General features: G+C 35.9%; 1 protein-coding gene across 3 annotated transcripts; it reads right to left on the minus strand.

The window, feature by feature from the left end:
- Positions 1 to 2,190: 2,190 nt before the first annotated feature.
- On the minus strand, positions 2,191 to 21,405 carry LOC131152069 (G-type lectin S-receptor-like serine/threonine-protein kinase SD1-1). Of its 3 annotated transcripts, none has more exons than XM_058103696.1 (8): positions 11,181 to 11,452; positions 10,749 to 11,066; positions 5,333 to 5,503; positions 4,395 to 4,525; positions 3,846 to 4,056; positions 2,892 to 3,129; positions 2,661 to 2,811; positions 2,191 to 2,584 (listed from the first exon to the last, which is right to left on the minus strand). In XM_058103696.1, the coding sequence occupies exons 2-8, from the start codon at positions 10,792 to 10,794 to the stop codon at positions 2,279 to 2,281; spliced, it is 1,254 nt and encodes a 417-aa protein (XP_057959679.1). In that variant the 5' UTR covers positions 10,795 to 11,066; positions 11,181 to 11,452; the 3' UTR covers positions 2,191 to 2,278. The 3 variants fall into 3 exon arrangements, with proteins under 3 accessions (XP_057959679.1, XP_057959670.1, XP_057959661.1); XM_058103687.1 differs by having other exon boundaries at positions 9,882 to 11,066; XM_058103678.1 differs by lacking the exons at positions 10,749 to 11,066; positions 11,181 to 11,452 and adding an exon at positions 21,194 to 21,405.
- Positions 21,406 to 25,747: the final 4,342 nt, after the last annotated feature.

A 25,747-nucleotide genomic window follows, 5' to 3' on the forward strand; every position in this document is an offset into this window, starting at 1 on the left:
TAGGCAAGCCAGGTTGGGTGGGCAATCATGCATAGTTATACTATGTTTGACTTAACCTGGTAGGCCAGCCAACATTAAGTCCAGTGAAACAGTGAAACTCTGGTATTGTATATATGTAAAGTGTATTTTGATTTCGCTGCATAGGTAATATGTATGTATAAACAGGTAAATCCCTGGTACCTATGGGTCCGAGTTGGCTTTGATTGTATATTATGGTATTAGAGAATTTTTAGGGTAATAATATTTTATGTAAAAAAAAATGGTTCTAAAATCAATTTGTTACATAGCCAATCATACCCTTATCATGATTCATGCCTATACTCTGGTAAAAATTATTCACTAAAGTTTACAGAACCTATAACTTGTGTTCTAATACCACAACTGTCACTTTTCTTAGTGGCAATAAGGAGTACCTATAAAAGCACTCACTGAGCAGCCCACCCCTTTTGATATGCCTATTAAGCAAACCCTCGGGTGAAGAGTTCTACTTCGCCATAGTTCATAAACGAGAGTTCCTAAGGATTAGGGCGTTATGTACCGCTGTCCCCCTTTGCTCTAATACTAGATTCGAAGTAGAAGTTATAAAATAAATTTGGAGCCTAAGTCTGGTTGTAGCTCTAACAGTATACTGACAACATATGGACTATAGTTTCAAAAAATCAAAAACCATATCAAATGACTTCAGAAAATTTCAAAATTTAATCCTCAACAATATTGATATATTAACTAGCAAGCCACCAAATTTTAAAATTTTTGGGCATAACCTCGGCTCCATAAAAATCCTCATCTTTCAGACATTCAATATTCTGATAAGGTTTAAAATTTAAATCTTGAAAATTCTAAAAACCATACTAGGATACCTCCAAAATTCAGAAATTGAACAACAAAGATAATTCTTATACCATAATAAAAATCAAAGTATACCACCAAATAAACGATTTAGAAACATACCTTGATTTAACCCATTACTTTACAATTTCTCGGGACCCGAACATCTAATCCTAAAAATTTTAGTCTCTTTTATTTTCTCTCTTTCTCCTTCTCTTCCTCTCTTTCTCCCTCACTTTCTCTCTCTTTCTCTACCTCTTGCAATTTTCTACATACGGCACCCCTCCCCCCCCCCCCCCCCCAACTCCCTTTTGTATATAAAAATGTGTTAAGACACAATAATGAAGGGATAAGGCACATTAATGAAGGAATAAGACACATTGATAAGGGAATAAGATACATTCGTGAGGAGATCAGACACATTGATAAGGGAATAAGACACATTAGTGAGAGGATAAGATACATTAGTGAGAAGACAATACATATTGGTAAGGGAATATGCACATTAGTGAGGGATAAGACACATTAGTTGTTTGGGGGGGGGGGGTGCGGGGAATAACAACAACAACAACAACAACAACAACAACAATAATAATAATAATAATAATAATAATAATATCAGCAACAACAATAATTCTAGAAGTAATAATAAGAATGGAATTTTTAATAATAATTTGCGTTAACCACAATTTTTAAAGAGTAACTTACTTTTTATTCCATTACCGCCACCATTGAAAAGTTCAAAAGTCAAAAAGCAATTCAAATTGTAATGCTAATGATCATTTTGTGTTTTAAATTTCGTATCTTCCTTGATTCAATTTTCTAATAAGGGAAGGCGACTCAAAATTTAACTAGCTTTTCTACAGGAATAGGGACTTCTAATAGTAGTTTCTTGCAATAGCAAAACTAACATGCCAAACTTCTTGTGACGGAATGGAGAACCTCTATTTTCCTATGCTTTCTGCCTCTTAAGGAAAAAAGTTATTTTAAATCATGAGCCTTGGCCCTTAGCTCTTTATAAGGGACCTCATTTTTTGGGGGGGAGGGACACAATTTGGCAATCAATGACAGCTATGGATTTTGGGAATGCAATAATAATCATTCTTAGGAAGCAAACACAAGCTTTCTAGAAGCCCTCTAAGGAATATTCTGCCAGTAGTTCGATGATTTGCTAAATGCTCAATTCACCCTCTATAAACAAAAAGGTTTTTTACTGATTGATTTCATTGCTACCTTTCCTAATGCCATAGTTTACTTTTGAATACCATTGAGAAGATCTTGAAGCAAGGGCATTGGCCATTGCAATGTTTGTGAGATCTCTTAAAAAATAAAAGCGCAGTAGCAAGACTGATTCAAGTATGCTAAGCAAAATCAACATAACCTTCTTTAATGCTTGAATAAATTCACAAGACTCTTAAGACATACAAAATATCAACACGTGAATAGTTTGTCACCTAGGCTGTAGCAATGTAATGGTCATCTTGTTCACTGAAGGCGGTTCTTGACTGCTCGGGGAAGAATCTACTCCATGCAGATCCCTTTCCGTATAAAAACCAGGTTGCTTGGGTGGAGGTAACACGCCATCACTACCCAAAAACAGTACAACAGATGACGTGCTTGGCCTATCTTCTAGATGATGTTGCACACACAACAAACCTAGATGGATCGACCACAACACTTCAGACGGATTGCACGAGTGCTTCAGTGATGCGTCAATCAATTCCATAGGCTTGCTTTCCATATATAATTTCCAAGCCTGCAAAATCTTAGAGAGCATCATTAGAAGTAGTTCTAGCATAGAGGGAACAAAAGTTCTCCATGACCTCACTTACATGCCCCAGAAGGTTAAGTTGGTGGTCCGGATGACTGAATCCTCTGTTTCTTTTTCCACTAACTATCTCCAGAACTAAAACCCCAAAGCTAAAGACATCAGATTTTGTTGAATAGAGACCATCAACTGCGTACTCAGGCGACATGTAACCGCTGCAGGAAACCATTGAATAATGAAACAAATCTACAGACAAGGTAAATAAGCCACGTACAACTTTTGTAGAGATACTTACTATGTCCCGACCACTCTCTTTGTATTTGCTTCAGTTTCATTCTCTCTAAAACTTCTAGCCATCCCGAAGTCAGAAATTTTTGGGTTCATCTCATTGTCTAATAAAACATTGCTGCCTTTGAGATCTCTGTGAATTATCCTTAGTCTAGAGTCTTGATGAAGATAAAGAAGCCCCCGTGCAATACCATTGATAATGTGGAAGCGCTTTTGCCAATCTAGCTCCGTACTTCTTGTATGACCTGGCAAATTTTTTTTTTTGTCCAAGTTAATCCGAATTGCTGCAAATATTACCAACATAAAATACCATACCATTTAGTGACTTTTTACTACATTTCATGGACTCTTATGAGTGCAATACTTATGTTGGATACTTAGATATCAATCAAATAATCATGTGGACATGCATAAGAAGTGCAATCTATGTTAAAACAGCCTGCGTAGCATTGATCTCATATCAAAATGCTATAGGGCAAACAAATGGGGTGGACATATCCTTACCTTGCTAGAGGTTCTTCAAATGATGTGACATGGGAATATCAATTTGAGTGGAGTGTCAATGTCCCTAAGAGCCTAAGCATTTAGGCTGAGTGGTTTTTCAACAGAATCCAATTCGATTCTTTAATAATTGTGTACTCCAATCTCTTGATATTTGAAAATTAAATGTGTTTGATCAGGGCATAGACACACAATCCAACATAGTTGTCCATGTCCATGTAATAGAACAACCATGAAATAGAATTTTCACTGCTCATTTACAAGAGAAAAACAGACCAAAAGTGAGAAAAACAATTACTTCCAACTTTCCCTTTGTTCTTTGTTGATTTGCTGCAAGAATTTTGGTCAAAATGTCACATGCCCATGCAAAGAAAGAACATTTTGTAGCTTTTGCAAGGAAAAGATTTATGAGTAAGTAATTGAAATAAAACTAAATATTAGAGCTTTACAAGATTCAAACCAAAAATAAAGGAGTTCAAGCTGTTGTTTGGCATGTATTCATACACCAGCATCTTTTCATCTCCTTGAATGCAGCACCCCAAAAGTCTAACAAGATTCCGGTGCTGAAGTTTGGCAATGTGAATTACTTCATTCTTGAACTCATCCAGTCCTTGATTAGAACTCTTAGAGAGCCTCTTCACAGCAATTTCTTGTCCATTGTTTAGAACACCCTGAAAAGTTATGACTAGTATTGTGATATCTTGCAAGTAATAAAAGGAAGAAAAGCGAAAAACACTCATCTTCCCTCATTTTTTTTTTAGGGAAAAAATTTTTCATAATGATAGCTACCACTTTGTTTAGGCTCTTATTAAAAGGTCACTCAATTTTGAAAGTTTCCCTCTTGCATGCGAAGTGCAGTTTGAAATTTTATCTAGATTCATATGCTATTTATATTGTAAATAATGCTGGAAAAAAACTACTGGTATAGCTACCAGCTTTGTTGCCTAGAGTTTTTTACAACTGAGATAGCATGAACAAGTTATATGGCATAAACCATCAAGATTTTTACCTTGTAGACAGATCCAAAACTGCCTTCCCCAAGTTTATTTTGGAAAGAAAAGTTATCAGTTGCATTCGATATTGTAGCCAAGTCAAATACTGGTAACTCCGGATCTATTTCTGAACTGCGTACTAAATTTCCTGCAAAAGGGGGAATGAAGTATATGAAGGCAACACAAGGAAAACATATTCACTACTCAAGTTTATCAGCCAAATATGAAAGCCAACATTGAATGTTTGTTGGCCACGCTACAAAAAGAAAGTGAAAAGGATTCATGATATATCAGTGTTCATTGGACAAATCAATCGCTTTGTAGGTGTCAAATGGAAACCCTGTCCCCTTAATAGGATGACAGAACTTTTAGGACAGTTAAAGTTGTGAGAAAACTAAGAAAAGCACCCAGGGGGAAAAGGGTTTATTTAACTGGATTGTCAAGGTCATTCCACAAATTCATGCAGCCATGCCAAGTGGATCCTCTGCATTATTGTTTAACTTGCCACGTTTTATAGTCATGCCTACATTATCTGCATATTTATGTCTTGTACAATATGCCTTTTTTCCCAAAATTCAGCCCAAAGAAAAGGTCCAAGAAATTTATACATAAACTATAACCATGTTATTATTTTCTTATTCTATTAACCATTTTGTACTTTTTTTCAGAACATTGTCAAGCAATTTAAGTTATTTGATTGTTAATGGTCTCTGCCAGAGCAAAGTCAATCTTGAATACTCAATTCTCTTCAATCATTGCAACTGCATGTAGGTTATTCCAAGGCAGTTATTAAACTCATACCAATTTTTACTGCATATGCTCCATTTTGTAGATAACAGAACTTACAAAAATGAAAAATAATAGGGCAGATGGTGCAGATGTGACAAAAAGGCTTAAGGAGTACCCATTTCTGTTATTTTACCAAACTTATATAAAGCTACAGTAGGAATGTTACCATCTCTCTGTTGTTGTTGGCGTTGCTGTTGGTGTTGCTTCTTCCTCCACATATACAATACCAGAAGTAGGCCTACAAGTAGTGCCCCTGTGGCAGCCATAGTGCTAGCTATGAACTTTGCTCCTTTCTTTGTGTTGGACTCATTATTCTGTTTGACATTGTTATTTTGATCTACATAAAAAGCAATTAAAAGCATGTATAACATGAGTAAAATGAAGGGAAAATATACCAAAAAAAAGATTAAAAGAAGGAACTCCTGCTATTTATGGCTCTACATCCCAAGTGGGTTGGGATCAAATGCTAGTCCAAGTCCAAACAAAAATATTTGTATTGAGTACATTAACGAGAACCTGTTGTTAGGGTTTGATTGATTACCATGTGCCTATAATACCTAAGTGTCTAATACTACACATGTAAACATCTGGGTGCTCTTAAGTATTAGGGCCCAATTCTCAAGCCATTAACTCCCTTAAAGTTTGATAGGTTTCTTGTTGTTGACATCACAGGCAATGGATCTGCTGAAAAGAGTTCATTGGCCATGTGACCATAGTTGCTATATAACACAACCTTAGCATCATAGATTTTCATAATCTTTCCCTAGTTTAGAAGCACTCTACATCAAATGTCCCAAAATGATTCACTTTGCCCATGTAGCATACACCAAAGATCAAAATGAAAACTTTGGTGCTGTAAAGCTTCCTTCACACCTATGGAGCATGGACACTGACCAAAATTCAATATACGACACGGTAAATACAAATGGATAGAAAAACATATTTATCCATACATAATTATGCTAATAACATAATTTTTAATCCAAATATAGTTATTTAAGAAAGTAAAATTCATGCATCATTGGATTTGAATCTAATAACGACGAATATGATTTGTTTCATTTTTGGACTCTTCATTGATTGGTGCAGCCTTATTTTTTTTTTTTTTAATTTTTTTTCTGGTCATGTGATCAATCCAAGGAAGTTTGTTTAATTTGGACAATGTGCTTTTTTCCTAAGAAATAAGAAATTTCTCAAATTTTGATAAGGATCACTACTTGGCCCCTATGTGGAAAAGTAACCTGTTTTATCTGAGATCAATCACACAGAGGGAGAGGAAGAGAGATGGAGAAGAAAAGAGAGAAATTCTCTGCATTCTTGATTCATACAATACATCTGTACAACTGACCACTATGCTCTATATACAAGAACTAAAATAAAATAACTTCCTAACTAACTTGCTAACATCATAACTAACTAACTTGCTAACTTCCTATGTACACATATCAACACTCCCCCTCAAGATGGAGTGTATATATTTATCACATGCATCTTGGAAAGGAAAAATGTAAACTGTGGTCATGCCAAGGCCTTTGTAAGGAAGTATGCTAATTGATGCTTTGAATTCACATGAAGAGTATGTAAGATTCCAGCTTGGATTTTCTCCCTAACCAAATGGCAATCAATCTCAATGTGTTTCGTTCTCTGATGAGACACTAGGTTGGCTGCTATATGTAGAACAACTTTGCTATCACAAAAAAGCAAAGCTTGTGAGGTGTGATAAATACCGAAGTCTTTAAGCAAAGCAATTAACCAAGTTAATTCACATGTTGTAGAACCAAGAGCCCTGCATTCAGCTTCAGCTGATGATCTTGATAGTGTTTTGTTTCTTGAGTTTCCAAGAAATAAGAGAATCACCAAGAAAACACAAAACCCCGTAATTGATTTTCTTGTTTTAGGACATGTTGCCCAATCTGAATCTGTGAAAGCCTTCAATTGTAAGGATGAAGATGCAGATAAAAATACACCCTGCCCTAGGGTCCCTTTTAAGTACCCTCAACACCTGATATGCAACATCCAAATGAAGTTGTGATGGCTTATCCATAAATTGAGCTAGAATATGAACAAAATATGCCAGGTCTGGCCTGGTAATAGTAAGGTAAAGCAACCTCCCTATTAACCTTTGATAGACAATGGGATCTTCTAATTAACCAGAATCTGTATTAATAATGCACAATTTAGAATCTAGCCGGTTTACATCCAATGAAACCTGAATCAGTTAACACTTCAAGAGCGTAGTGCCTTTGGCAAACAGAAATGCCTTTACATGTTCAAGCCACTTCCAATCCAAGAAGTATTTTAATTCTCCAAGATCTTTAATCTTAAACTCAACATGAAGAACATTCATGATGTCTTGCACAGCTTGAATATCATTGCTTGCTATTATTACATCATCCACATATACAAGCAAAACAATAAATGAACTTGTAGTGACTTTAGTAAACAAAGAGTAGTCACGCTTGGATTGTGAAAAACCATGAGTCAAAGGGCAATATGATAACTTGTGAAACCACTGGGCAAAAGCTTGCTGGAGTCCATATAAGAACTAAGTCAATTTACATACTTGTGTCTCGCCCTCACTTCCATAACTTTGAGGAAGTGACATGTATACCTCTTCATCTAAATCTCCATGAAGAAAAGCATTATTGACATCTAATTGATGTAAATACAATCCTTTCACAGCAGCAATAGCAAGCAAACAACGAACACGAGTGAGTTTAGCAACAGGAGAAAAGTATCAAGAAAACCCAAACCTTCTTGTTGAGTGTACCCCTTAGCTACAAGTCGAGCTTTGTATCTTTCAATGGTACCATCTGACTTATATTTAATTTTGTACACCCATTTGCACCCAATGGGATGCTTATCAGGAGGTAAACTAGTGAGAACCAAAGTATGATTTTCTTCAAGAGCAGCTAATTCAACTGACATAGCATTACGCCAATGAGGATATTGCATAGCTTGAGAAAAAGACTTTGGTTCGAAATTGGAAGACAAGGAAACAGTGTAGGCTTGGTATGCAGTTGGAGTAAGAAAGATAAGTAGACAAAGGATAAGAAGTACATACCTTGGAAGAAGTTGCAGTAAGGGAACTAAGGTCTGAAGTAGAGCTGCTGAGATGACAATGATATTGCTGCAAGTAATTTGGGGGATGTCTCTGTCTAGTGGACCTTCAAAGAGAAGGAACAATATCATTGGCAGAAGCAACATCTGGGGGAGGATGAGGTCATTGTGTGTTGTTGGAATCTGAGATAGACTCAGAAAATGGAACTGGAAAAACAAAAGAATCCAAAGGTACAACAGATGGTGATGAAGTGGCAGGATTACACCTGTAGGGAAATATGTTTTCATGAAAAACATCCCAAGACAAAAAAATTGTATGAGATTGTAAATCATAAAGTTTATATCCTTTTACACCAAAAGGATAACCAAGAAACAAACACTTGCGTGCTGTGGATCCAAATTTGTTTCTGTGGGCAAAAAGAGTACTAGCAAAACAAAGGCACCCAAATACCTTGAAATGAGAGTAAGAAGGCTTGTTAGAGAAGAGCAATTCATAAGGGGACTTATTTGACAGAAGTGGAGCAGGTAATCTGTTAATAATATAAGCAGTTGTTAAGACACAATCACCCCAAAAACATAAAGGCAAATGTGCTTGAAATCTGAGAGCTCGAGCCACTTCCAACAAATGTCTATGCTTTCGTTCCACAATTTCATTTTGCTGAGGAGTTGCATTACAGCTCCTTTGATGAATGATACCCTTAGAAGCATAATAATGGGTCATATTGAACTCTAGACCATTATCACTTCTAATGGTTTTAACTTTATGATTGAATTGTGTTTCAACAAGAGCAAAGAAAGAAAGTAACTTAGGTCGAGTTTCAGATTTATTTTTCAGCATATAGACCCAAGTTGCCCGTGAAAAATCATCCACGATTGTAAGAAAGTATTGAAAATCTTCCAAAGTGGAAGTAGAAAAAGGACCCCATATGTCAATATGAATGATTTCAAATGGTGTTGTAGTAACAGAAATGCTTAGGGGAAAAGATAAATGAGCTTGTTTTGGATAATGGCATATATCAAAAATGTTTGTACAAGGAGAATTGATAACAGAATCTTGTTTATATAACAAACATTGTCTAGCATTTGATGGATGACCTAGACGATAATGTCATATGTCTAAAAGATTTGAGCATTGGAAACAATTGTATCAGGAAAATTAGAAGCAAAAAATAGACTAGAAACAGAAACATCAACTACATCAAATGCTGATGGCTTAGATGGCAGCGAGTAATAAAGTCCATCTCGTTGTTCACCCAGACCAATCGTCCTCCATGCACACAGGTCTTGAATGAAGCATGATTTATTTAAGAAAACAGCAGCACAATTAGTAGAATGAACAAGCTTACTAACTGATAAAAGGTTGAATGAAAAAGATGGAACACATAAAACATTAGTCAAGGTTAAAGTATCAGAAATTTTGACTATCCCTATGTTTGTAACACTGACTTTGTGATCATTTGGAAGGATCACAAAAGTGTATTGAACAGATGAATACAAATGTAAGAAAGAAACAGAGCTAACCATATGGTCAGTTGCACCAGTGTCAATGATCCAAGGTGCATTAAAAGAGTTATTTTCAACTTTGTAGACGAATGAAGAAAAATATTGAAAATTAATGGCAGTGAAGATACTATATTGAGGAGAAGGTTTTATACCTGATTGGTTAAGAAATGTCTGAGAATTTTGCTGAGTACCTACTTGATGATCCATAGCAGGTTTAACTAAAGAATTATGTTAATCAAGCATAGAAAGAAGTTATTGATACTGCTCGAGTAAAAGGTAATGAAGATCCTTCAGAAATTTTTGCTCCCTGTGAAATAGTATCAGAAAAATTACAAATGACAAAATTAATTCAAGACCTTGTAAACTTGTAACCAGGAGGATACCCATGAAGTTTATAGGATTTCTCCTTGATATGCCCCATCATGCCACAGTGGCTACACACTGGTTTAGGTTTTGAAGAGGGCTTATATCTTGAATTAATTTTGAGAAAATTTTGTTCTTGAGTAGTGGAAGCCACAGCAACCGAATCAAGGTTGGCAAATTTGCCATTAGGATGAATACCACGCTGCCTTTCTTCTTGCAAGATCAAAGAAAATACTCTATTCATATCGGGAAATGGATCTATCAGAAAAATTTGAGATCGAACACTTGCATAAGTGTCATTAAATCCCATCATGAAACACATCACAAATTCTTGTTGCTGATATTCAAGAACAGCCTTTAAGACTTCACAATCAGAATTTCTTGAACAACCACAAGCATGCAAGGGCATATAATTCATCAATTCATAAAATGGATCTATCAGCAAAATTTGAGATTGGACACTTGCATAAGTGTCATTAAGTCCCATCATGAAACACATCACATATTCTCATTGCTGATATTCAAGAACAGCCTTTAAGACTTCACAATTTCAATTTATTGAACAACCACAAGGAGGAAAGGGCATATAATTCATTAATTCATCCCAAAGCGTCTTCAAACGAGTGAAATATGCACTTACAGAGAGATCATCTTACACCAGATTTCCAATTTCCTTCTGAATCTGAAAAATTCGTGGTGCATTAGTTTGCAAGTAACATTGCTGCAAATCACACCAGAGTTCACTAGCAATATCAATAGATGCAACTTGCTGCTATCTCTTTCGATATAGAATTGAGTAACCACGAGAAGACCATATAATTACAACGTAACCAAGCATTCTATGCTAGGTCAGAAACATCATATGGCAAGGTAAAACTTCTATCGATGAAGCCAAGCTTGTTCTTCGATCGCAGAGCAATTTGCATTGATTGAAACCAAGCATGGTAATTATCTCCAGTTAAAGATTGTGTAACCTGCGCAACGCCAAGATCATCAGCATTATTGAGATGATAATGACTTGATGAATCATCTATAGGATTGAGAGAGGAGACAGAGGAAGAAGACGCCATTAATGATAATTAGATTACCTTCCTTCTAACTTTAAGAAACTCTCAGGACCTTCAATTGAGGAGGCTGACTTCAATCGCCAAAATAAGAACTCATTACTCTCTCTTAATTCACCAACACACATAAAATGGATTGGAAAGAGAAGCAACTGACAGAGCAATTGATCTCATAATAGCTTTGATACCATGTGGAAAAGGTGGTTGTTTTATCTAAGATCAATCACACAAAGGGAGAGGAAGAGAGATGGAGAAGAAAAGAGAGAAATTCTATGCATTCTTGATTCATACAATACATCTGAACAACTGACCTCTATGCTTTATATATGTTGCGGAAAGAATTCGGGATTGCACAGCGGAATATAAATGCAGTAAAATATAATTCACACATGCAATATATCTAAAAGCAATAGGAATCCACACAAAGATTTACGTGGTTCGGCAAAGCCTATATCCACGAGAGCAATCGGCAAAGGCTTCACTATGGAAAAAACTCAAAGTACACAATACAATGGTATTACAATGACCTGCTATTTCTCAATAGACTCAGTCAAGTGTATATATAAAATTTCCTTCGAAGGTTCCCCCCCCCCCCCCCCAAAAAACCCAACCAACTTAATGTTTAAATTCAAAATTTGAATTCAGCCTCGTAGCCCAGAACAAAACTGTCGATGGTTTTCCTCAAAACGTTGACAGAATAAAATACAAAGATCAGATTTTTGAAATTTCTGTAATTTCAATAAAACCGTTGACGGATTTCCCTAGAAAGCTGATATTAACTATGTTGACCTCATAGGTCATACTAGGTTTTGATAATGACAAATACTCAAGTATTTGATGGCTACCTAGTTGATGTGCAAGTATATATTAGAAGATCAATTGATGGCACATGACGTAAAATCTAAAGACCGTGGAGATATTCTTTTGTTACAATTTATATTATTATTCTATTCAGATATGTAATAGTAATTATAGGAAAAAAGTCTGTAATATTCTCTGCATGTCATGCATGTAGGATATTGTAAAGCTCAAAGACCTTAGAAGGCCCTTAGTTTCATACACAAATGCACAAAATAGTCCCCATAATTACTTACATTATCAGAGGAATCAATTGAAATGAATTGGACTTAATAGGCAAAAACTGTGAGAGGTCGGGCGACCGATCCCATAGTGTTCAAAACACTTCGGGTGATCGAACCATTAACCGGTCAGATGTTTGACTTGGTTTCGGGCAGCCGAACTTAAATGACCGCATCATCCTCGGGCGATCGAACCATAACTCTGACCTATCCCCACCAACTCGACAGCCCGAACTTCACGTTCAAAATGGCCTCAAGCGATCGAACACATGAGTTCGGTTAACCGAATTCTTGACCAGGCGACCGAAAAGCGGACAGAATGGAAATTGCCTTGGTTTAGCAAATCGAGCCTATACTCGGGCACCCAAACGTTCAAAATTAACTTTTTGATCTGAGTCTGTTCGAGCGACCGAACCATGGTTCAGCTACCCGAAAACTCTCGGGTTGTTTTATTTTTACTGCGATTAAGCATGGTTAAACGGGATTAATATTTCTTAATGGTTTTAAAACAATATTAATAATTCCCCCCTTGTCTTTAACGGTTATAATTTGGCCCACTTCTATAAATAGGGTCTAATTTGTGAAGACTATCATGAGATTAAAAACATCATTAGCAAGAAATCTTCTCAAACTCAAAAAGCCTATTTTTCCAAATACTCTCATACACTATTTTCTTTGATCATCCAAGCATTGTGTGAGTCTATTGTGCTTGTGCTCTATGGTAAATTGCTTAAAACTCCCATTTGTGCTATTGTGATTGTGTTTAATTTTGGAAAGTTAAGCAAGAGTTAACCCACAGATTTAACTTGATAAATCTTGTATTGGGAAAACTCATTAGCTTGTGGATCTTAGCATTGTCATTGCAAGATTTCCTAAAGCAATAATTTTTGTGTGCAAAGAATTTTTACAAGCTATATTTCAAACAACTCTTGTGCTTATTTCATTGAGAAAAATCTTTGAAACCCTAATCTAAATATTGAGATTTGTTATATCTTGTTTCAAAGAAATAGTTTGTTTGTACACTCTTGAGCATGTTTGAGATTATACATTGCTGAGTGTTGATGTGTGGTTGATTGATTACATTTGATACATATATGCTTGATTAAGAAGCATAATCACAGTACCCAGTTTGTATTGTGAAATACTGATTGTGTTCCATGCGTGGCTTGAGGGGGCGGTAATCCAGTCCGGAAGGATTGTGTGTAAAGGTTGAGGTCAGCCCTGTATTAATTGACCTGGTTGTATTAGGTGTCGCTCCACCCGTTAAGTGAGCTTATAGTGTAGTCCTTGTACTTGTTAGCCAAGGTGGGGATGTAGGCAGTTGGCCAAACCTCAATAACATTTTTGGGTGTCATCTTCATTTACTGCTTTATTGTGAATGCTTAGTTAGATCAATTGTACAATTTATTTTCCACTGATTATTTATATTGATTTATTTTATATGCACTAAATTGACCTTAAGCTTGTGTAATACTGTTGTTAGTGGATTGACCTAGGAAACAAATTTTTAAAATACCAATTCACCCCCGTTCTTGGGATTACAGTAAAGCTAACAATTGGTATCAGAGCCACATAGCATAGACTTAATAGTTATTTTGCAAAAGATCTAAGATGGCTCATAGCAATGTAACCCCTTTCCCTAAGGGACCCTCTTCCACATGACCTCCAGTTTTCAGTGATGTTAATTACACTTTCTGGAAACAAAGGATGCGCATCTACCTTCAAAATATTGACTAGAAAGTGTGCAAAGTTGTCTCTAAGGGTAATTATGTTCCTATGAAAACTGAGGGTACAACTAGAGTTCCTAAAACTGAGAAAGAATATAATGATGATGATATGAAAACTGTTAGTTTGAATGTCACTGCTATGAATAATTTGTATTGTGGTCTTGATGTAAATGAGTTTAATAGAGTTATGGTATGTACTACTACGAAAGAAATCTGGGATAAGTTAGAGGTCACATATGAGGGTATTAGAGATGTAAAAGATAGTAAGATTGATATGTTGACCAGTGAGTACGAAGCATTTAGGATAAACATTGGTGAGTCCATTCAGAGCATGTACACTAGATTCACACACATCATAAATTCACTGCATGCATTAGGAAAGACCTATCCCACATATAAGATGATTAGGAAAGTCCTTAGAGGTTTGCCTTCTATTTGGGAAGCTAAGGCTACGGCCATATCTGAGGATAGAGACCTTAAGGCCATGACATTAGATGAGTTGATAGGTTCACTGATCACCTATGAATTAGCTATAAATGAGAGACTTAATGAACATAATAGGTTGAGAAAAGTGACTGCATTGAAAACTTCCACTAATACATCTAGTGAGTGCAGCAAACCTAATTCTGGAGATGATATGGCCATGCTAACTAGGAAATTCAGCAAGTTCTTCAGGAAGAACAGTAGGTCATACAAAAAGTCTAGAGATTTTGTATCTGAGACGGGAAAATCTAGTAGAAGAAACAAAAAATCGAATGCTCCCACGTGCTACAATTGCAACAAGGTTGGGCACATCAAACATGACTGTCCTTTGCTGAAGAAGAAGTCTAGGAAAAAGAAGAAAGCCATGAAAGCAGGCACTTCATGAGATAAACTAAGTAGCAATGACTCAGATTCAAACCGCAATGATTCAGAGGTTGCTAACCTGTGTTTGATGGCACATGATGATGAGGTATTGTCTTCTTGTTCTTTACCTTCATATTATTCTTTTGATGATGATTGTAATTCTGATAGCATGCCTACTTTTAAAGAATTGAAATTTGAATATATTCATGTCTAAATTGTTGAATAAAATGACCAAAGAAAATAATGTTTTGCAAAAGAAATGCAAAAATTAGTCAAAATTGTTTGAAATTGCAAAAACCTCTCATGGTTCAATTTTGAAAGAAAAAGATTTGAAAATTGGCGAGCTTGAGAGAAAATTGGAGGATAGTTCCAAAATTGTTTTTAAATTTACCGAGCGACAACGTAATTTTGAAAAACTGCTTGGAGCCCAAAGAAACTCTCTTAGTAAAGAGGGTCCTGGTTTTATTGGTGTTGAGAATATTAAACGACCTAATCTTTACTTGGGACATTTCACACGTGAATCAAAATCTCAAATACCACTTAAAGATCCAAGGTGTCATATGAAATGTTTTAAATGTAAGCAAATTGGTCATATACAGTTTGATTGTCCACTTAGAAATAAACATGTGAAAATTAGAAAAGTGTGGAGAGTCAAAGGACAAGTGGTACCTGGATAGCGGGTGTTCACAGCATATGACCGGCGATAAAGCGAAGTTTGCATCCATCACTCCCAAGGATGGTGGAAAGTGACATTCGGCGACAATGCAAAGGGGCGCATCATCGGCGTAGGTAAGGTTGGTAAGGAACCTTTCCTGATTATTGATAATGTTTTACTGGTTGATGGCTTGAAGCATAATTTGTTGAGCATTAGTCAATTATGTGATAAACGTTATAGGGTATCCTTTGAAAATGATAAATGCATAGTTGAAAGTAAATCAAATAATAAAATTTTGTTCACTGCAGATCGCCATGGAAATGTATATACTACTACTTTTGATAATCTAGCTTCGCAACAACTAACCTATTTTTCTGCACTAAATGAAGTTAGTTAGTTATGGCATAGGCGCTTAGGACATGCTAGCATGAATTTGTTGTCAAAACTAGTGAGAAAAGACTTAGTGAAAGGCTTGCCTAAAACACCATTTGTGAAAGATAAAATCCGTAATCATGTTAAATGGGTAAGCAAACAAAATCAAGCTTTAAGAAACAGAAATTTATATCTACCACTAGACCACTTGAAATGTTTCACTTAGACTTATTTGGTCCTAATTCTATGCAAAGTTTTGGTGGAAAATCATATGTTTTTGTTATTGTTGATGATTATTCTAGGTTCACATGGGTGTTGTTTCTCTCACATAAAAATAAATCGTGTGAACAGTTTACTAAGCTATGCAGGAGAATTCAAAATGAAAAAGGCTATAAGATAACTCACATAAGAAGTGATAGAAACACTAAATTCAAAAACGATGGCATAGAAAATTATTGTAACCTCGAGGGCATATCACATAACTTTTCTGCACCTAGTACTCCACAACAAAATGGTGTGGTAAAAAGAAAGAATAGGTCATTGCAGGAAATGGGTAGGACTATGCTGAATGAACATAAATTACCTAAATATTTCTGAGCTGAAGTCATTAGCATGTTATGTTATGAATAGGGTGTTAATTAGACCTTCACTTAATAAAACCCCATATGAATTGAGGAACAACCATAGACCTAATATTTCCTATTTTCATGTTTTTGGTTGTAAATGCTTTGTATTTAGAGATGATGAACATCTAGGGAAATTTGATTATAAATCTGATGAAGGCATTTTTCTAAATTATTCTCTTAATAGTAAAGCATATAGAGTTTTCAATAAAAGAATATTAACTGTCATTGAATTTATTCATGTTGTATTTGATGAATCTAATCTATTCTCTAAGAAAGATGACAAAGATGATATACACATTAAAAAATGCTTAGATAAGTTATTTATTGAAAACAATGTGAGTGAAAATTCAAAAATAAATGATAAATCATCTGATGATAATAACAATGAGAATGAAGTTCAGAAGTTGCCTAGGGATTGGAAATTCATTAGGAACCATTCTATAGATCAAATCATAGGTGAACCTTCCCATGGTGTAGCCACAAGATCTTCCTTGAGAAACCTAGTGAATCACTCTACTTTCTTGTCCCAAGAAGAACCTAAAAATATTAAAGAAGTTATAAAAGATGAGTTTTGGGTGATGTCTATGCAAGAAGAACTTAATCAATTTGAAAGAAGCAAAGTGTAGACCCTAGTTCCTAGGCCTAATGATCATACAATTATAGGAATCAAATGGGTGTATAGAAATAAGAATGATGAGAATGGGGTAGTAACTAGGAATAAGACTAGACTAGTTGCCTAGGGTTTATAATCAGGAAGAGAGAATAGATTTTGATGAAACCTATGCTCCTATTGCTAGAATGGAAGTCATTCGTATGCTACTTTTAAGAACTTTAAATTATATCAAATAGATGTTAAAAGCGCATTTCTTAATGGTTACATTAATGAAGAAGTGTATGTAGAACAACCACCTAGTTTTGAAAATCATAAATATCCAGATCATGTATATCGGTTGTCTAAAGCCTTGTATGGATTGAAACAAACTTCTAGAGCTTGGTATGAAAGGCTTAGTGGTTTTCTACTAGAAAATGAGTTTACCCGTGACAAAATTGACACTATACTTTTCATCAAATCCAAAAATGATGATATGCTTATTGTTCAAATTTATGTTGATGATATCATTTTTGGAGCCACTAATGATAAGTTGTGTAATGAATTTGTCAAATGCATGCAAAGTGAATTTGAAATAAGCATGATGGGTGAACATATTTTCTTTTCAAGGCTGCAAATTAAACAAGCTAAAAATGGAACTTTATATGCCAATCTAAATATGTCAGAGACTTGCTAAAGAAATTTAATATGGAAGACAGTAAAATTTTTGGTACTCCTGTGAGTTCTTCCACCAAACTTGATAAAGATGAGCATTGCATCCCTATTGATGTGAAATTATATCGTGGCATGATAGGTAGTCTCCTATATCTTACAACTAGTCGACCTGATATCATGTTTAGTGTATGCATGTGTGCTAGATTTCAGATAGCTCCTAAGGAATCTCATCTATTAGCAGTTAAACGAATCCTTAGGTATCTAGTCGGAACCATAGAGTTAGAATTATAGTATTATAAGCATATGACCTTTGAAATTGTTAGCTATACCAATGCTGACTTTGCCGGTAGTAAGGTTGATAGGAAGAGTACTAGCGACACTTGTCACTACTTAGGACAATCTTTGGTTTCTTGGTTCTCCAAGAAACATAACTCAGTTTCCTTATCCATAGCCAAAGCAAAATATATTGCGGCTGAAAGTTGTGCTCAAACTCTTTATATGAAACAACAACTTATGCATTTTGGATTGCACTATGATTTTGTTCCAATTAAGTATGATAATACTATTGCAATTAACATTTCCAAAATTCTATCTCACATTCACGAACCAAACATATTGAGATTAGACATCATTTACTTCATGATCATGTGCAGAAAGCGGATATGCACTTGAGTTTGTGTGCACAAATGAACAATGGGATGATATTTTCACTAAACCACTTCCAAAAGATAGGTTCATACAGATTATACTACGCTAGGTCTAATGCACAGTAGAAATGCTTCCTAGATATTTAATAGATTGCATAAACTTAAGGGGAGCCTTCTAACAATCTTAAGTCTAACAATTGATATAACAATTGGTATCACTTTAAATCTTTCATTGGTTTAGACTTTATGAATTTGGTTGTATTTTGAAATGCATAATTTTTGGAAAATGTTCTATTTTCAAACGACATGCTGCCGAAATTTCTAAAAATTTCTCAAATCTATCTTGTATATTAATACATCATACCCAATGCCTATGACTATTTGTTTCATAGCCCTTTTTGCTATTGCCAAAAGGGGGAGAAGAGAAGAGAAGAGGGCAAAAATTGGGTCGTACTTGAAAAATGTTTGTATTGATAAATCTTTAACATTATGCATATTGTAGGGGGAGCCTTTCAAAACTATACCCACTTTTTGCATGATGCATTTATCATCATAAAAAAGGAGAATGTTGATCTCATAGGTCGTACCCGATTTTGCTAATGACAAATACTCAAGTATTTGATGACTATCTAGCTTATATGCAGGTATATATTAGCAGATCAATTGATGGCACATGAAGTAAAGTCTAAAAACCCTGAAAATATTCTTTGGTTGTAATTTATATTATTATTCTATTTGGGTCTATAATAGTAATTATAAGAAAAAGGTCTGTAATAATCTCTGCATGTCATGCATGTAGTATAGTATAAAGCTCAAAGACCTTAGAAGGCCCTTAGGTCCCTACACAAATGCACAAAATAGTCCCCATAATCACTTACATTATCAGGTGAATCAATTGAAATGAATTGGAGTTAATAGGCAAAAACGGTGAGAGGTCGGGCGACTGAACCCGTAGTATTTAAAACACTTCGCGGGACCAGACCATTGACCGATCAGATGTTTGACTTGGTTTCGAGCGGCCGAACTTAAATGACCGCACTGTCCTCAAGTGGCCGAACCATAACTCTGACCTTTCCCCACCGACTCGGCAACCCGAACTTCACGTTCAAAATAGCCTCGAGCGACCGAACACTTGACCAGGCAACCGAAACGCTAACAGAATGGAAGTCACCTTGGTTCAGCAAACCGAGCCTATACTCGGGCACCCAAATGTTCAAAAGTAACTTTTTGAACTAAGTTTGTTCGGGCGACCAAACCGTGGTTCAACCACCCAAGAACTCTCGGGTTGTTTTATTTTTACCGCTGTTAAGCATGGTTAAACAGGATTAATATTTCTTAATGGTTTTAAAACAATATTAATAATTCCCCCCTTATCCTTAATGGTTATAATTTGGCCTACTTCTATAAATAGGGCCTCATTTGTGAAGATTAGCATGAGATTAGAAACATCATTAGCAAGAAATCCTCTCAAACTCAAAAAGTCTATTTTGCCAAATACTATTCCAAATACTCTCATACACTATTTTCTTTGATCATCCAAGCATTGTAAGAGTCCCTATTGTGCTTGTGCTCTATAGTAAATTGCTTAAAACTCTCATTTGTGCTATTGTGATAGTGTTTGATTTTGGAGAGTTAAGCAAGAGTTAACCAACAGATTTAACTTGATAAATCTTGTGTTGGGAAAACCCATTAGCTTGTGGATCTTAGCACTGTCATTGCAAGATTTCCTAAAGTAATAATTTTTGTGTGTAAAGAATTTTTACAAGCTATATTTCAAATAACTCTTGTGCTTATTTCATTGAGGAAAATCTTTTGAGTTAGTTTGAATATTTTTATCAACATCTTTGAAACCCTAATCTGAATATTGAGATTTGTTATATCTTGTTTCAAAGAAATAGCTTATTTGTACACTCTTGAGCATGTTTGAGATAATACATTGCTGAGTGTTGTTTGCACAAAATCACATCACCGAGCTTCAATTCCTATACTGTTGATGTTTGGTAATTGATTACATTTGGTACATATCTGCTTAATTGAGAAGCATAATCACTATACCTAGTTTGTATTGTGAAATAATAATTATGTTCCAAGCGTGGCCTGAGGGGGCGGTAATCCAACCCGAAATGATTGTGTGTAAAGGTTGAAGTTAGCCCTGTGCTAATTGACCTGATTGTATTAGGTGTCGTTCCACCAGTTAAGTGAGCTTATAGTGTAATCCTTATACTTGTTAGCCAAGACGGGGACGTAGGCAGTTAGCCGAACCTCGATAACATTTTTGGGTGTTGTCTTCATTTACCTCTTTATTGTGCATGCTTAGTTAGATCAATTGTACAATTTAATTTCCGCTGATTAGTCATATTGATTTATTTTATATGCACTAGAACCAGCTGTGCGTATCGATGAGCATCGACCTGGACCATATAGTCGCCTCTAGAAGGATCATCGATGCTTTTCCAGGACGATAGGTACCTCTCCGGGACGCCGGTTGCGTCTCTTCCGAGCTTCATGCCCGGCAGCCATGTGTCACACGGATAGTCAAAGCTCTGCCATAGGAAATTTGCCGGATTCTCATCGTTTGCTGCTCTCACGACAAAGTTTCCGGTGTGCAAAAGCTGCACAATCGAGTCGCTTCTGGACGTTGATGAATTGGAAGACCAAACTATTTGATGGGTTCTATTAGCAAGGACGAGATTTCCATATTTGGTGATGTTTAGCACACCAGATGAGTCAAACAGGGGAGTTTCATTGTTCGCAACCCACACTGCTGTTAAAGGAGCAACTTCTTTGTACCATATTCCCAAGTATCGGTTGTTGGAGTTACCCGGGCTGAAAAACCCCAGCTCAAAGACTCCGCCGGCGGACACTATGGTGTTGCCGGTGTCGGTAAGGTATTGAGTTGGCGTTAAGGTCTCTGGTGCGGCGGAGAGAAGGCAGAGGTAGAGCAAGATTGAGTAGAGAAGGAAAGCATCGGGAGTGAAGCCCTTCATTGATTTCGAAAAAATGCGACGCTTCTCATCAGATTGTGGTGACTGGAGCAATATCTGACGGGAAATGCAGAGGGAAGCATCCGAGAAGTTGAGACCTCAGTAGTAGTTTCCCCTTGCTCTCTATTTGAAAAACCCCAGCTTAAAGACTCCACCGGCGGACACTATGGTGTTGCCAGTGTCGGTAAGGTATTGAGTTGGCGTTAAGGTCTCTGGTGCGGCGGAGAGAAGGCAGAGGTAGAGCAAGATTGAGCAGAGAAGGAAAGCATCGGGAGTGAAGCCCTTCATTGATTTCGAAAAAATGCGACGCTTCTCATCAGATTGTGGTGACTGGAGCAATATCTGACGGGAAATGCAGAGGGAAGCATCCGAGAAGTTGAGACCTCAGTAGTAGTTTCCCCTTGTTCTCTATTTGAAAAACCCCAGCTCAAAGACTCCACCGGCGGACACTATGGTGTTGCCGGTGTCGGTAAGGTATTGAGTTGGCGTTAAGGTCTCTGGTGCGGCAGAGAGAAGGCAGAGGTAGAGCAAGATTGAGCAGAGAAGGAAAGCATCGGGAGTGAAGCCCTTCATTGATTTCGAAAAAATGCGACGCTTCTCATCAGATTGTGGTGACTGGAGCAATATTTGACGGGAAATGCAAAGGGAAGCATCCGAGAAGTTGAGACCTCAGTAGTAGTTTCCCCTTGCTCTCTATTTGAAAAACCCCAGCTCAAAGACTCCACCGGCGGACACTATGGTATTGCTGGTGTCGGTAAGGTATTGAGTTGGCGTTAAGGTCTCTAGTGCGGCGGAGAGAAGGCAGAGGTAGAGCAAGATTGAGCAGAGAAGGAAAGCATTGGGAGTGAAGCCCTTCATTGATTTCGAAAAAATGCTACGCTTCTCATCAGATTGTGGTGACTGGAGCAATATCTGACGGGAAATGCAGAGGGAAGCTTCCGAGAAGTTGAGACCTCAGTAGTAGTTTCCCCTTGCTCTCTATTTGAAAAACCCCAGCTCAAAGACTCCACCGGCGGACACTATGGTGTTGCCGGTTTCAGTACGGTATTAAGTTGGCGTTAAGGTCTCTGGTGCGGCGGAGAGAAGGCAGAGGTAGAGCAAGATTGAGCAGAGAAGGAAAGCATCGGGAGTGAAGCCCTTCATTGATTTCGAAAAAATGCGACGCTTCTCATCAGATTGTGGTGACTGGAGCAATATCTGACGGGAAATGCAGAGGGAAGCATCCGAGAAGTTGAGACCTCAGTAGTAGTTTCCCCTTGCTCTCTATTTGAAAAACCCCAGTGAAATGAAGAATAGCTTCCCAAGAGGGGGGGTGAATTGGAAATCTTTTAATTTTATTTGATTTTTAAGTTTTCTAATTTTAATAACCCAGCAAAATACAATATATATAATAACACTTAAGAAAACCGGAATTTAAAATAATAATTCAATCAACGTAATCAATCAATCAATAACACTTAGGCTTCCATCGCTTTCGCTGTAACCTTTTATTATTCACTTTACTTGATTAAAGATTTCCGCAAATTAATCAACGTACTCCCCTTTTGGGTTTCCGCAAAAGATTAATCAAAACGTACTTTCTATTGATCAAGAACTTAATTTAAATCCTGCAACCTGCACTCATAAATTTTATAACAAAAGTGAATAAAGTACGTAAATTAAAGTAGGGAGAAGTAGACAAGAGTTTTTACGAGGTTCGGCTTCAACACAGCCTACGTCCTCGCCTTTGGCAAAAACACCAAAGGATTTCACTATCTCAGTTCCTTTACCTGGTGGAACAATACCAACTTACAATGCACTCCTTCAATTAGGCTAGAGCCCGCCTCTCCAAATAACAACCCCTTATTTGGTTCAACGATTCAACAACTCAGAATCGTTTAAGAAAGATAACGAAGAATATGTGTATAAAAGAAAACTCTCACAGTAGAGTGAATTAATACACCAATCAGCTCACTTTATACCTCAAAGTAATTTAAATATAAGAAATTTCAAGCTCAATTACTTGGTATGGATTATCAAATAATTTTCCAAAGAAGATAAAAATTTTGATCGTTGGAAAACTTAATTTCAGAATGAAAATCGATTTCAGATCAGAGAGTTTATCTTAAAAGAATTTCAGATCCTTTGAAAATAAAATTTTGAATACTTGAAGATTAGTTGATCTAAAACCTTTAAAAAAAACTTACTTTGATCTAAAAGCTTTGAATATCTCTGGATCAGAAAAGTTGTTGAAAAGCACTTGATCTGGAAACTTTAGAGGATTTCTCAATTTCAAAATTCTTTTGAATATTTCATCAAAGTTCTTTCTCTCTTTCTTTCTACTTTCTTTTCTCTAATTTAAAATGTTTGAGATTAGAACTATTTATAGAGTTTTTTTTTTTGAAATCATCCATTACTCCCAAGGATTTCTAAAATTCATTTCCAAATATTTTGAAATAAATATGTTTAAAAGCATGGTTTAAAAAATCTTCTCTTTTTAAGCCCTTTTTATTTATAAAAAAAATACCTTTTAGAGTATATATGTTTTAAAAAAATATTTTTTATTTTCCAAATATTTTGAAATAAATATGTTTAAAAACTTCATTATTTCAAAAAAAATTTCTTTTCTTAAACCCTTTCTTTTTATGGATTTAAGAAATATTCTTTTGAGTATATATATATAAAAACATATTTTTGAATTTTTATGAGCTTCAAATTTCTTTATACTTAAGATTTACTTTGAAGTACTTACATTTGAGAATATCCTTAAAAGTATAATCTAGTCTTCAAAACTTGTTCTTCCACCATCTTTGTAGTTGCATTCTTTCCTTTGAGCTTTTCACAATATGACTTCATTCTTCATGCTTTTTGTAATCCATGAACTTTCTTAAACACTTGAGCTCTGTTATTTTCCTGAACACTTTTACTTGAAACATATTAAATATATCATTTGATTTGTTATCATCAAAATAAGAATTGTAAGCCTTATTAGGCCAACATTCTCCCCCTTTTTGATGATGACAAATCGAGAGCAAAAATATTAAGCTTTTGAAATTCATGGCTCCCTTTATCAATAAGTATGGTATATTTTCATGACTCCCCCTATCAAAAAGCATGGTATACTTTATAGAAAAAAACTTCATTAAAAGTCACAAACATACTTCAACATAGCACAAACATACTTCATATTTTTGCACTACAACTTTCTCTCCCCCTTTGGACATCTATCAAAAAGGAGGGAAGGAGAAAAACAGAGATAATACTTCAAGTTAAAGTTCTAGTTCTAGAACACCAAAAGTTGCATAGCCAATAAAAACTTGAATACATAGAAACACAAGAAAAATCAGTCATAACTAGTGGCAAAAATTCTTGTGGTGTAAAACCTTGAGCCATAATCCATTGCTTCTCAATGATATGAATCTTGAAATCCCCTGGCTTAATTCGAAGGATCTTTCCCAAAGATATGGAATTTAGTTGAATCTCTTTCCCAAGCATATTTGTTTTGATTCCATTTTCACATCGCTCCATATTTGCATAGAAAATACGTACAATATTAGGATAATACCTTTTAGCTTGGTAGGTGATGAACCTATCCCATTCAATATCCTTGAAGAGTTCCAAGATTTCGGGAAAATCTGAATGAAACAACATTACGTTGAGTACCTTACCTAATATCGGTTCTGCTGAAGCAATTTGATTTCGGTAGAGGTGCTTGGCGTGTGGAGTGACTAACCATTTCTCCACTTCATGGTTATTGATTCTTGTGGAAGAGGAAGATCTTTTAACACCAACGGATTTTGGTCTAGGCATGGTTAGATGAAGAATAAAATCAAAGAAACTCGAAGCTAATGCTCAGTTTTTATGTGTTAAAAAAAAAGGATTTGATGCTAGATTTCTAGATGTTTTTTTTTTTAGCACGATTTTTGTATAAAAAGTGATGGAGATGAAGGGTTTTTGAAGGAAAATGAATGGTCAGGTGCCTGGAGGGTTTTAAAATGACTTAGAATAGGGTTTTAGAACCCAACCTTCCGCGAGACAGCCGCCTGGCACCCTGGTGGTAGTCGCCTGTCAACCAGAACAACTCCTAAATAACTTCCCGATTATGAAGCATGCCCAATTCTCTTCTTATAAATATAAATCTTTCTTCTGACAAAGGTTTTTTGAAAATGTCTGCTAATTGATCATGTGTATTCACAAACTCCAGTACTATATCTTCATTTTATACATGATCTCTCAAAAAATGATGTCTTATATCAATGTGTTTTGTTCTTGAGTGAGATACTGGATTTTTTGAGATATTAATAGCACTTGTGTTATCACATTTGATAGGGATAGTTTGATATTGTATTTGAAAATCTTTTCACTGTTGTTTCATATATAATGTTTGAGCACAACAATTTCCTGCAGCAATG

The sequence above is a fragment of the Malania oleifera genome, chromosome 1, assembly GCF_029873635.1.
Source record: "Malania oleifera isolate guangnan ecotype guangnan chromosome 1, ASM2987363v1, whole genome shotgun sequence".
NCBI classification, from domain to species: Eukaryota; Viridiplantae; Streptophyta; class Magnoliopsida; order Santalales; family Ximeniaceae; genus Malania; species Malania oleifera.

Bases quoted from the DNA above. Each gene is read 5' to 3' on its own strand.
- LOC131152069 (XM_058103678.1), bottom strand. From the start codon at position 21,359: ATGAAGGGCTTCACTCCCGATGCTTTCCTTCTCTACTCAATCTTGCTC. The intron at 2,812-2,891 runs GTAAGTATCTCT...GGTTTCCTGCAG, and splicing joins AAGAGAGTGGTCGGGACATA to CGGTTACATGTCGCCTGAGT. The intron at 2,585-2,660 runs GTAAGTGAGGTC...AAGATTTTGCAG, and splicing joins AACTTAACCTTCTGGGGCAT to GCTTGGAAATTATATATGGA.